Consider the following 12825-nt stretch of genomic DNA (forward strand, 5'->3'; position numbering starts at 1 on the left):
ATTTTTCATCAGTTACTATTAAATATTCCATTAACTGCAGAATTACATTACATTTAAAATACAGCCTATAATTAGTGAAACAAGTGCCTCTAGAACTGATAACAAAAATGCTCATTTTGACAGCTTGACGGCAACATAAAGACAAAAGGCATTAAAGGTGAAGACATATAAACGTCATCATGTTATCAGAAGACCTCAGATAGACACAATTCACCGTAAACAAAGATTACTGTGATGAAAGAATAGTGCTTCGAAGATACAAGCACAGTCTACTTATGATAGACAACAGAACCTCGAATCTTCAAGCACGGGGTCAGCGCCTGATATTTGGAATCACCATAGCAACTCATCGTCAATCTATGTGGAATTCCCCACCGCGCATGCAGATGATTCAGTTAGGCAAACTGTTCCTTTGGTGCAGTGAAGAATGCAAGGGAAAAAGGGGAATGAGAGACAGATTGAATTGTGGTTTCCACTGCAAGTTGTGAGTCACGAACACGAGGGAGGAACACAGAGGGGGGAAAGGCGACTATTCTGGGATGGCTGCTATAGCAACATAATAAGCAAGGGGCAGGTACTACGAGGGTGTTTCCATGACAATGCCCTGTGTGTGTATGGATAAATATCACATGTGACACATGAGTTTACATTGCAGCAAGAAGTGCTGCGTGATGCACTGCTACTCATTATTTTAGATAAAAGGGCGTATGATGGTGGTTTGTGACAGTCACTAAGTCCTAGTTCCTCATCAAACTTACTCAGTTACTTACTAGAAGCACCCTGGACAGGTCCAGTCCTGCCACAGCCAGTACACAGAGAATCACTAAGACTAGGCCAATTGAAAGGGAGCCTCTAGGTGAATTAGTATTGCTCAATTGTTTGAACATGCCATCTCAGACACCACAGTACTGGACCTGCCCATGAAGTTTTATACAGATGCATTATTGGATATTTTAAGAGATGTGGTGTTTTGCAATAGCTGTTGCAACTCCACTCCCATCTGTGCTTCAACACAAGCTGATACCTTTCAGGGCTGCACATTCCAGCCATAACTGTAAACATTCCAATACTCAAATGTTCACTTGGATGAGATATAACCAACAAGTCAATACTGGAGTCGAGACTACCATAAACCTCAGATCACTTAATCAAACCTCTTGCTGATGGCTAATAGCAAACAGAACATGACACATAAGAGACACAAGGTAAAAGACACCTTTGGCCTAACTCTCAAAACTGCCCATGTAACAAGCTATAATTTTCCAAATACATTGCTGACAACTAGAGGTTTGAACACACCCAAACCACAAACAAAGCATTATTTGGTGCCTTGTGTATTATGTACACATAATAAAGAGCTGCTCACTTTACCCCATAAACTTATAAAAGGTCATTAGCTGAAGGAAAATGAAATCGATAAATTAGCAAGAATAAACGAGTCTTTGCAAGACAGCCATACAAGTATGTGTAACACTTTACTCTTGTTTAACAATATCTCCAACTGCCACACCTCCTTAGTCTTGTAATATGAGCCAGATGCAACACTGGGGTTTCATGTCCAAAAGTGCAGGGGCTGTCTGTTTTCCCTCTGCTGTACCTCGCCTCTCCTCCCTCAAGACAAGCATTTACTTCTGCCAGTGGCAACTTTTGTTGCAAGGCAACACAACATCTTTAGAAAATTACCCATAAAGACATCACATTGTCTAAACAAAGGTTGGCTCAAGTAAACCCACACCATTTTGACGCGCCTGCCCGACTCCTTTACAGTATCATCTTGTCTTCGCTTGCCTTCTCCAGCTATTTCCCCTCAGCAGACTCACCTTTGACCTGGCTCATTCCATTCCAGGACTGATTTACTATGCTGCGTTCAAGTACCACAGGGAAATGGGCAGCGCACAAATGGGAAAATGAGACAAATGAATGCTATTAAGCAAACATTCAAATGACCACAACATTACTCTAAACCATGTTTAGCATGTTTCTGAAAATCCATGAGCTGCTGATTTAGTATAGTTACAGTCAATGCCTTAATCCATGTACCTACTGTCTGTAATATTTTACACTCAGACTGGGGACAAATGGGGTTAAGTGAGTTTCAAGTGCTGAGTACAGTTTCTTTTTCTGTCCTTCCCCCATTCCTTTCAGGAAAGTTTACGATACATGAGCATCTGTGCATGCGTGCCATTTGTAGCCCAGCCCAGAGTATGGCCTGGGAAGCCTCTATAAATACAGGGGTTGGGACTGTGGCTGCGGAGTGTTGTCACTGTCAGCCTGGGATGTCCCATACGATACCAAGCAAAGAGGCGGAACTAGATTAGCTACAAAGTGGAGCAAAAGTGTTCAAATATGCTCGAAATGTTCCTTTTAATGCAAGTTCATTGTCACTTCTATTCCCATAAATGGCCTCCCCATGGCCATTTATGGGAATTATTTTATGTTTATAGAAAACATAACATACTGTATTCCTTTTCTTTGTATTAAGAAAAAATGGCCTCTGTATTATACATTTTATAATGAATCCAAGACACCCTGAAGCACATGTATGGTGTGTGGTTTAAAAACATTATTGCTATAGCTTTATGTTACGTCTGGACCAATTACAGCCAGACTCATCTCACATCTTTAAATGCATTTTTAAGGCTGGTATTTTTTGAATGACTTAATTCATTATATTTTTTTCCAAACTTGAGTATGCATAAGTATTAAAATATATAATGAGAACACATATTAAATATGATTTGCTTTATTATTGTCTCAATATCAAGGAGAGATAGGTTGAAATACCTGTATGTTGTGTGAGACAGGATATCATTTATTTTTGTTATGTACTTTTGCAACTATGTGAGAGATATGTTTAGTGTTCCCTCCACAGGCTGACTTTACTCTGACGTTCCTCTTGCTCTACCAGATGCTCAGCACATGCATTCCATGCCTAAAGCTCATCAGGGGGGTGACAACCTCACAAGGTCCTGGTGGTAAAACAATATGGCCTCTCTCTGTTCTTCCCTCACAGGCACTCCCTCATCTCAGCTACTTTGCAGAAAAAAAACCTCTTTGTCCATACACTCAAAAATGAGCATCAAGTAAGGAGCGGCAAGTAGGAAGGAAAAAGAGTGCGTCAAGCCAGGGGAGAAGTAAAATGGGGGGAGGACGGTTGGCAAGGCAGAAACAGAAATGTTGCTGTTGGCATAAGCCTCTGTATTGTTCTTATGAGTTTAACTATTTAACTCTGAAGCTACTGAATCATATTAAAGGCCCAAATACTACACTATTCCATTTCCAGAGTCAAGAATAGTTCATTTTAAATTGACAGAAACAAAGTGAGATTTTAAACAATACCAGTGTTTTGCACCTTTTATGGACAACAAAAGGCTATGGTTACCCTCACCTTTGCTTCAGCAGCCCAAGGGTTAGCCATACCAAGTGTTGCAACTGGAACACACAGCAGAGTAAAGCTTTGCTCAAGTTACAGTCCTTCACAGTGAGCCACAGGATGGGTGAGTCATGTGTTCAAGGACTTGGGAGCTTCACTGTTGTGGGCACATTTCCATTTTCTGATTTCCATGAGGCCACAGAACACACTAAAATGGCCTCCCTGATTCGGACGAGGAATCGTTGCACCAACATGACCCTGAATCATCCCAGTACAGGCAAATCATGACTCACTTCACAAGAAGATTTTCCATTCCTTTGAGACTGAGCACTATTAATCCTGTCTATCTACAGATTTAGTAAAGAGACTGTTTTAAAATGAGGGAATTTAGAACAATGTTTCTGCTGAAATGCCATCCTAGTCAAAAGGCCAAACCAACAGACAATACAAGAGCCTTTGCGGGATTTTAAAGACAAAACCAGGCTGAAATAAACAATGCCAAGGAAGCACGTCATGGTATGAGAAAACGCCACACTGGTCTTTTATATTCGATAATAATCTTGGAAGACAAAAATTCATCTCTTTGAAACAATGTACCCAGGGTTTCATATTGTTTCTCAAAGCTACTTATGTCACATCTGGCAGCGGCAGGCAAAACAGACTGCACAAACAAAAAGATCCTCATTAATTGCCAGTCTCAGATACACGGTGGCTTGAGCTCCTGAGAAAATGTCCAGGGTTTAGAGAAGCTAGTCTTGCCCATGTATGCCCTCTAGAGGACAAAGCAGAACTGACACAAATGCAGGCCAGAATTGAATTAAGTCTATTACATACACATGTTGATTTCAAAATAAAAGGCCAGATGTTAAGCAACCATTTAAATTGTTTATTTATCCAAAGTTGGAAGCTAAATTGAAGTTAAATAAAAGAATCCCCCATAAGTGGCATTGTGGAAAATGCTTTATTTTCACATCAAAACCAAAGGATTGGGCCACTTAAGACAAAAATCTTCAAACTTTGTCGATCCAAGTCATCTGGTTGTTAAGCGCATGGTGGCAGAGAGTTTGTAAGTGTCAAGAGCATTAGCGCAGTGTCCCTGGGTGCTCACTTGAAGATCTTGCCGTCACAGAAAGCTTTCCCCATATGCTTGAAATCTCCCTCCCAGAGAAAGTACTCCTTAACCATCAGCTTGCATTCTTCACTGTTGGGATCCAGTTTGCGCCAACTGTATGATTCATAGTCGATTCCCCAGTCAGGAGACAACTGTAAAATAAGTGAAAGTTAATTTGTAAAGCACATTTTATACAACCTTACATTAAGTGGAATTCAGGTTTATTCGATCAGTCATGACCCATACAGGAAAAATCTGAGTTTCAAGTCCAAGTTATGCATTAAAGGAATGCCAACACAACAGGAGTTTTAAAACATTCATATTCAGTGTTGTGCTTAACCTTGTTTTAACACTGTCAATGCCAGATCCTGAAGCTAAGCAGTTTGAAAAGCAGGTGCCTCAATGAAGCTGCATGTGACTCTTGTTTCTTTCACCCACCTTGTAGTGAGTGATAATTGTATTCAAAAGATATTTTAAAATTTATTTAAAAGCAGTGCATTTCAGAAGTTAAAAAAAAAAATCTATTTGCCAAACACCAAATTAGTTGTCACAAACTTAAGTAAAGCCTTAAAAGTGTGCCCACAGCATGAACCAGCCTATGCTCACTTATCAGAGATGACTGGGATGAATATGGCCTCAAATTTATCTTCCCCTGTCAGATTAAGACATTATGTCATTGTTGGACACTGCCTTGCCCAATGACAGGGGGAATTGAACCAAAGTTGGGATGTTGTGGGGAAAAAAAAACTACTTAATCTTAAATACATCTTTACATGGAATTTAGAATTTTCAGCGTGTACGGACACAAAACTTCCTCAAACCTGCTCACTTCTGAGGATGGTTCTTTAATCTCTCAAATGAAAGTTGAGTTTTTATTTGTGAATGTATATTTTTTTGTATGTACACTTTTTCCATAAAACCCCTGTTCTGGTAGTTGTCACACATTTGGGCCGGTTATGTGATGGCCGCCAAAAGATGAATTCAAACCTGTGCATGGCCCTCACGGTAAAGTGTTCATCCTCATCAAAAATCATCTGGAAAACTGAACAGTAGTGTAGCTCATGCAGACTCCAGGAGCACTGTGCACAGGTGTGTGGAGATGTGATGTGAGCAAAAGACTTACTGTGAAAGCCAACTCTTGGCCTCTCAAAATCCAAAGTCCAGAGATGGCATGATTATTGGCGGTACCAAACAGGAGAACACTCGCAAAAGCATTCTTTCTCAGTTTATCCAGGCGCTGAAGCATACCTTTAAGAAAAACAATCAAATTAAATCTGCAACATCAGAACTTACCAGCATAACAAACACTAAAAATGCCCACTTTACCAATTTATGAACATGACTTTTGGTGGAAATTAGTTTACACCAAGTACTGATAGCCATTTAATAAATGCAGTTTCAGTTGTAGACCAGACTAATCTACAAGCCAACAACCTGTAGGATTGTCTTTACATCACACCTGTGGGAGGCTGCTGAAAACTGAGAAATGGCCAGTTGGAAACAAACCAAATTCCATTTATAACTTCAAATCAGATTGTGTCCATTTGAGTTATTTTAACAGTGCACATTTAAGTTTTGTTCTCTCCCATCAATGACCATGTGGCCACAGCATGAACCAGCCTGCACTCACTAAGCAGAGATGACTGGGATGAATATGGCCTCAGGTTCCTTTACCCTAGTCAGATAAAGACAATGCCATGAAAAGACACAGACTTTCCAAATGACAGGGAAGTGTCAGTTGTGAGCAAAGTAAGAAAAAGTATGCACCTCAACAAACATGTAAACCTACAGTCTGTTACATTTGGCTACATTCCATATGAACTGACGAAGCGGCTTGGATGAGCAGAAAAATATCTTCACTCTTACAACAATTTGTCAAGTTGACAGATTTAAACTTCGTCTTTTGCTATACATTCCATGTGGTCAAATGCAAAAGAATGCAAGTATAAACAGCAAGTTTGATCAAATTGAAGAGATGAAGAATGGGGCAGGATCTCACAAGACAAAGTTACCACATGATTGTGAAGAGATGTAAAATGATTGTTGAGAAACTAGAGATTAGTACAACATATTTAATGTATTAATTAAAAGGTCAAAAATTGCACAAACTGTATAAAGCTCATGCAAGTGCATGGCATATTCACTTCAACCATCTCCCCCTACAAACTTAATTTATGCCCACTCTCCAGCAAAATAGTTTAAAAAAAACCCAAAACAAAACACACACATTCTTAAGTTTGTAGTGCGCTCCCACTTACCTCCAATCAGGTTGCAGCTCATGAAGGTCAAAGTTAGATCCTGGGGAAATTTGTACTCGCAATACCAGATGGAATAGCCCTCACGATCAAAGTGTTCCCAAAAATAAGGAATGGCCACCTTCTCAATGTTCTCATTTGAGTACTTCCTCTTGAATTCATCCAAAATAAAAGCACTATTGAAAAAAGACAAACAAAATTTATGTTACCATGCCTCTAAGTACAGGCTGTTGTGTAAAACTCAAGTCATTTTAAAATGTGCCCACAGCATGAACCAGCCTATGCTCACTCATCAGAGATGACTGGGATGAATATGGCCTCAAATTTTTCTTCCCCCGTCAGATTAAGACTTGTGCCATATGAGGACACCGCCTTGCCCAATGACAGGGGAGCAAACCAAACCATTGTATAAATGGTTTTAGTATAAACTAAAGTTAAAAACTGAATGAATTTACAGTGGACAATATTGTAGAGTCAGCCGCTGATGGATCGTGATGGGCCAGTATTGCAATGGCAATTTTGATTCAATACTAAAAGACAACCATTTTCACAAAAAAATATTTTGTCAAAAGGGCATAACTATTTAAGGGCTGTACTGCAAATGTAAATATTTAAATTATACCAGCTCTGTATAAAACATTACCCAGAACAATTATCCAGTAGTAACTGGTACATTTAAAAAAAAAAAATTGTACCTTTTGGGTAGCTCAGCAAAGGGGTCCTTCGATTTTGGCTCGCTGGCCAATGCTGCATCTGACGCATCCATGTCATCTTCCTCTGGGGCAGGCTTCTTCTCTTCTTTCTTCTCCTTTTTCTCTTTCTTTTCTTGGGGCTTTGTTGCTTCTTTGCCACCTTTTTCTTTTTTAGCAGGAGTTTCCTTCTTAGGCTGCATCTCTGCAAACTTCTTGGCTGCAATTTGAGAAATGAGACCAGAATCATTCATTGCACAAGCGCACATTTCCACCACATGGATAAAAGAAAATATTTATGACTGGGCAAAAAAAATGCTTTCAATATCAATCTGAACCCCACTACAAACCACATGCTTTTGCTGAAGTCTCAATTTTAATGCCGATTGTTGACAAATAAAAACATGTCATTACCATGTTGGTGACAAAAACTGTCCATTTTTTTCTCAGTTATCATAAACGTATACACGTAAATTTCACCACTACTCAAGTCTAAGGCATTTATTTTATGGAGCAGAGGGCTTATGTATACATACACTTATTTGCATGTGCAATCATAAAAAGTGATGACCAACTCGCAGATTAATAGCATAGCCTGAAATTGTGCATTTAAAAATAATATAAATTGCTCACCATCGAACTGGGCCATCTTTTCACAAAGTTTCACCTCTCCAAGCACCGCCTTGAATTGAGGCTGGTTAATGCAGGTGACAAACCAGCGGTTAACATTGATGTAAGGCTGGCGGAATGAAGGCTCAAGGACCTACAAAGTAAAAATTATCATTTAATTTTTAGTACTATTGACACAGATCCGTTTTGATAAATGCCAACCTGTTTGTAAAGCCAAAGCATCGAGCAGGCAACAGTGATGTCAGCCAGGCTAATCCGCTCTCCCACCAGAAAGGTACGGGTGTTCAGGTGCTGGTTGAGGACTGTCAGGACCCTCTTCACATCCTCCTTTGCCTGCTCTGTGGCCTAGACACAAAGCACCATTATAACCTTGGGTATACTCTTAAAATGGCAGTGTCACTCAAATATTATCCCCATGTGCAACTGGGCTGACTAAACCACAGCTTAAAGAAGAACACTGATGCCTTTATGGTGTGTACCTGTTTGTTGAACTGCATGATTCCAAGGGTGGGGAAAACCCATGCACTGGCTGGAGGAATGATCTCAGAGTCAGCAAAGCTCACCCATTGCAGCACCTGGGATGCTGCCTGAGGAGTGGCACCGCGGAGGGCATCATTGCTCACTGAGAGAGAAAACATATTAGGATGATAACTTATGCCTATTAAGATAAGATATGCCTTTATTAGTCCCACAGTGGGAAAATTCCAGACAATATTAAGATCTGCTACCAATGGATTAAACTTACAGTAATGAGCAATGGCATTACTCTCGAACAGACAGAAGCCGTCATCTCCCTGGTACGCAGGTACCTACACAAAGTATTCTAGTAGTAAAAACAGCAAACAGCATTTAAACAGTAGATCAACTTTCTGTTGTGCCAACCTTGCCAAGGGGGAAGTTATTTAGAAAGGCAGGTGTGCGGTTCGTCTGCCCAAAGGTGAAGGCAGGGGGGTTGCTGGCGATCTTGAGAGAAGCACCGCTGTACTGGGCTGCGATTTGAGCCTTGAAGGCCCTCCAGTTCTCTGGGTATGTGTACAGGGTCTGGGGACAAAAAAAGACTGAAACAAGGCTACATTTAAATGCAAAAGATTTCTTCAGCTCGAGCATTGAATAATTAAATAAACACATGGGGCAGGTCTGTATAGAGTATTAAAAAAACAAACAAAACGACAGAAACGGTCCAAACTGCACTTCAGCTGATTTACTTGGACAGACAAATTCACGTGGCTTTTTGCTCGTGTTTCGTTGCATCTGTGATGAATGGTTGGACGACAGGCTTGCATCATTAACTTCCAACTTATTGTCATGACGTTTCAACATTTAACTTTGAGAAATATTGAAACAACAAAAAATGGACAACACGTAGTGACTAATGTAACGTGGCAGAGGTTGAGAAGAGCGGAATTTGCTTTGAAAGCAACGTCAGGCAGCAGAAAGCAGAAAGCAGGCACAGAATATGAAGCCGCCTGAATGAATTTGTCTCAAAATAATGCCCTCAGTGTAACATTTTGAGTCTGGTGCTGTACAATAGGCATCGTTTATGCGAGTACACTGAAAGATGGTTCAGATTTTAAGCGGATGGTTTCATTAAAGCTGAAAATCATAACTCGCAAACATCCTCTCCATCTTACTCACCCCTGCCGCCATCTTCAGGACGAGAGAAAAGAAAGAACGTAGGCACGTTCCACTGACGTATTTACGTCCAACACACGCACGCGTACGCAGCAGCCTGCGCAGTCACAGCGTGCAGTTCATAACCACGTATAGAAATAATAACCATATAAATCAAATCTTAATTATCTGATGAAAAATGGATATATCACAAACATGAGACCAAAATACAATTTTATTGTAATCCACATACAAAAAAAAAAAAAACACATGTAGGCAGTTTGTAAAATTACAAATATTGAATTGCAATGATGTACATTTTATTTGGCAATTACTTATAATATGGAATTTTCTAATAAAACCTTAAAGTTGAACACAATAATTTTAAAAAGCTAAACATAAAGGTATCAATTGTTGAAAAAAAAAAACCATTTAAACAATGAAATACAGCTTCTACTTTATAAAACATCCCCATATCAAATAGTCTTCCAAATGGTCAAATCAGCTCACAAGACCTAGAGAAAAACAGTATTTTAAATACAGTATATACATATTTATAGATTTTTTTTATTCATTTAGTTTGCTGTTAAAGAGGCACATGACTCGATTTCTAACCAACAACTGTGTTGGTAGTGCTGTTTTAAATTGCAACTTAAACCATTTGTATGGTTACTTTTTTCACTGAGTGTAGAAGTAGATAGTTCTAGTTTTAAATGCTGTGCATACTAAGTCTGCTTTTGAGTCAATAAACTGCATGTACGTTTTGCAAAAAAGAAAAAAAAAACTTAATTCATAACAAGTGCAATATATCTTAAATACAAATAAATGCAAATAAAGAGTTTACAATAGACCCTTTAAAAATGTGTAAACCAAAACATTCTAAATTCTGGACTGGAGGCAGCAGGAGGCAAATGAGGGCAATGGAGAATATCAAAAAATATGAAACATCAAGGGGAGTTTGGCAAATGAAAAACACTCCGCTACATGTAAGCGATATCAGAGCCTCGTTTATAGACTTATATTAATGTATTTTACATTCTTTTTTTTAAGTTATGAGCATTTTTCGTAAAAGAAAAATACAGATTTTTAGGGTTTGCTGATTTTGAGGTTTTTAGTTTTTTTTAATAAAGACTTCAAACCATGAGAGTTTAGATCTGTTGTCCATAAATAATTGAAAACATTATGTCTGCTTCATTTATCCCCCACTTGCCTCCATTCTGGAATTTTGAGCATTCTGGTAGCATTGCAAGTTAAAGGGTCTATACAGAGTTAAAAGTCACAAAACAAGGAAATACAAGATTGGAGGGGACAAAGCTGGCCCACATTCAGATCTGCTAATTTAAAGGCTTTTCTTTGATAATCAGTTTACCTTGAGCCTTTTGTCCAAATGATCAGTGCCCCAGACTTTAATTAACTGGTATACTAAGTAATGATGTAGACCAAGTAATACCACACACTACATCAATAAAATACCAGCATATGCAATACTCACCAAGATAATCATCCATCAGAGATCCAATGGCAAACTGCAAAAAGAAATGTGTAAATTAGATTAAAAAATACTAATGTTGTCTGTACAAAACATGTCTGACTTACAATGTCATTCTTGTCAACTCTTGTACCCACAATCTTTAATCTGATCTCATCATCTTGTTGTATTACAATGTCCTAAAACATGTTGGGAAAATATTATTATTTTGTCTTATTGTTATAACAATTACTTATTATTATTATTTCATAAAACATTGAATGAGACATTGTCAATTACCTCATCAACTGTTTTGTAACAAGGTGGGTTCGAGTTGGGGTCAAACTCCATTTCAGAAGGAATGGACTGAAAAGGTAAATATATTTAAAGAATTAACAATCACAGACATTAGTGACATTACATTTGTAACTTAAATATCAAGTCTAAGGCCTTAAGCACACAAGATGCATCTTTTTTCCGTAACTCAGGGGCTGCCACTGCCTGTCAGCTTTGCATTTACTTCACAGAATCGTGTGAGAGTTGAGTAGTGAATCAAGGCTACAAAATTATGTGGATGATAGCCTTTATGAAAATAGCGCTCCGTATTTGGAATGAACCCAAATCAAAATCAGCACATCTGAGAGGTGCCTTTAGTGTTTTTTCCACCATGTCAGAGTCTCTAGCAGCTGATACATCCAGTTTGTTTAGGGACTTAATGCTATAAATCTTACATGGCGGGAGATGAAGCACGACATAGGACCAATTTCTGTGAACAATCCAACCTAGAAAAATGTACAGATTAAATATTATTATAACATATTAAAGAAAACAAAATGCTACATGAAAATAAGTTAAAATTGACTCAAACCTTGTTAACTTGAGTGACAACAGCATCCACAACTTCTCCTTTGAATGGACGGAAAACTATTGCCTTGTACTTGACTGGATACAGGACAAAACCTCTTCCTGGCTGAATAACACCAGCCCCGATGTTATCAATAGTAGTGACAGCAATAACAAAGCCATACCTACAAATAGAAGCTTTTTAGATGTCTTATGAAATATTGTGTGCACCATGTAATATTAAGAATCCATAGAAATAGCCAAGTTTAAAGAAGTTTATTAAATGTCACTTACTTGCCAGTACATGTGCCTTCTACTTCAGTGAAGAGCTTTTGCTTCACAGTGTTGAGAAGATTGGGGCCGAAATATCTTGGATGTAACAAGATTTCATGCTCCAAAGAGATCTGTAATTTGAAAGCGTGCATTAAATTAGCTTGGAGACAGGATTATTCCACTTCAGACAGTACAAACAAACAGTAAGTAGTTTTTCAGGCGCATTGGTTAGATCATAATAATTCCATGGCAGGTTCAGTAATCTCGCTAGCTCAACCAGTAATACATTTTTAAAAATCCATAAAGAAGGAAGTCGACTTACATGGTAAAACATATCTGAACACAGTAAACTGCAAAAACTGTATTCGGGTTTTTTTAAGAATGATAAAGTAATGATTTTATTGAATGAACGCAAACTGTTTGGCTCGCAAGTTCTATAACACAATCACTTCCGGGGCACGGTGTGAGGTTTCTTTCTTTACGTTTATCTTCCGGGCATGACGCATTTGGAAAGACATCTTTAAAAAAAAAAAAAAAAAAAAAAAAAAAAAAAGGAAAAGTTATCACACTTG

General features: G+C 38.5%; 2 protein-coding genes across 2 annotated transcripts; both read right to left on the reverse strand.

The window, feature by feature from the left end:
• Window positions 1-4238: 4238 nt before the first annotated feature.
• Window positions 4239-9812, reverse strand: eef1g (eukaryotic translation elongation factor 1 gamma). The gene is made up of 10 exons (XM_033973589.2): window positions 9694-9812; window positions 8941-9099; window positions 8804-8867; window positions 8538-8680; window positions 8260-8403; window positions 8062-8191; window positions 7435-7648; window positions 6743-6915; window positions 5608-5732; window positions 4239-4636 (listed from the first exon to the last, which is right to left on the reverse strand). Exons 1-10 carry the CDS (start codon window positions 9703-9705, stop codon window positions 4478-4480), a joined length of 1323 nt encoding a protein of 440 aa, XP_033829480.1. The 5' UTR covers window positions 9706-9812; the 3' UTR covers window positions 4239-4477.
• Window positions 9813-9887: 75 nt separating this feature from the next.
• polr2g (RNA polymerase II subunit G) lies at window positions 9888-12707 on the reverse strand. Its single transcript, XM_033974118.2, has 8 exons — window positions 12576-12707; window positions 12275-12384; window positions 12006-12165; window positions 11869-11919; window positions 11438-11503; window positions 11266-11337; window positions 11162-11195; window positions 9888-10184 (listed from the first exon to the last, which is right to left on the reverse strand). Exons 1-8 carry the CDS (start codon window positions 12585-12587, stop codon window positions 10171-10173), a joined length of 519 nt encoding a protein of 172 aa, XP_033830009.1. The 5' UTR covers window positions 12588-12707; the 3' UTR covers window positions 9888-10170.
• Between the last annotated feature and the right edge of the window lie 118 nt (window positions 12708-12825).

Source organism: Periophthalmus magnuspinnatus, chromosome 10, assembly GCF_009829125.3.
Source record: "Periophthalmus magnuspinnatus isolate fPerMag1 chromosome 10, fPerMag1.2.pri, whole genome shotgun sequence".
NCBI lineage: Eukaryota > Metazoa > Chordata > Actinopteri > Gobiiformes > Gobiidae > Periophthalmus > Periophthalmus magnuspinnatus.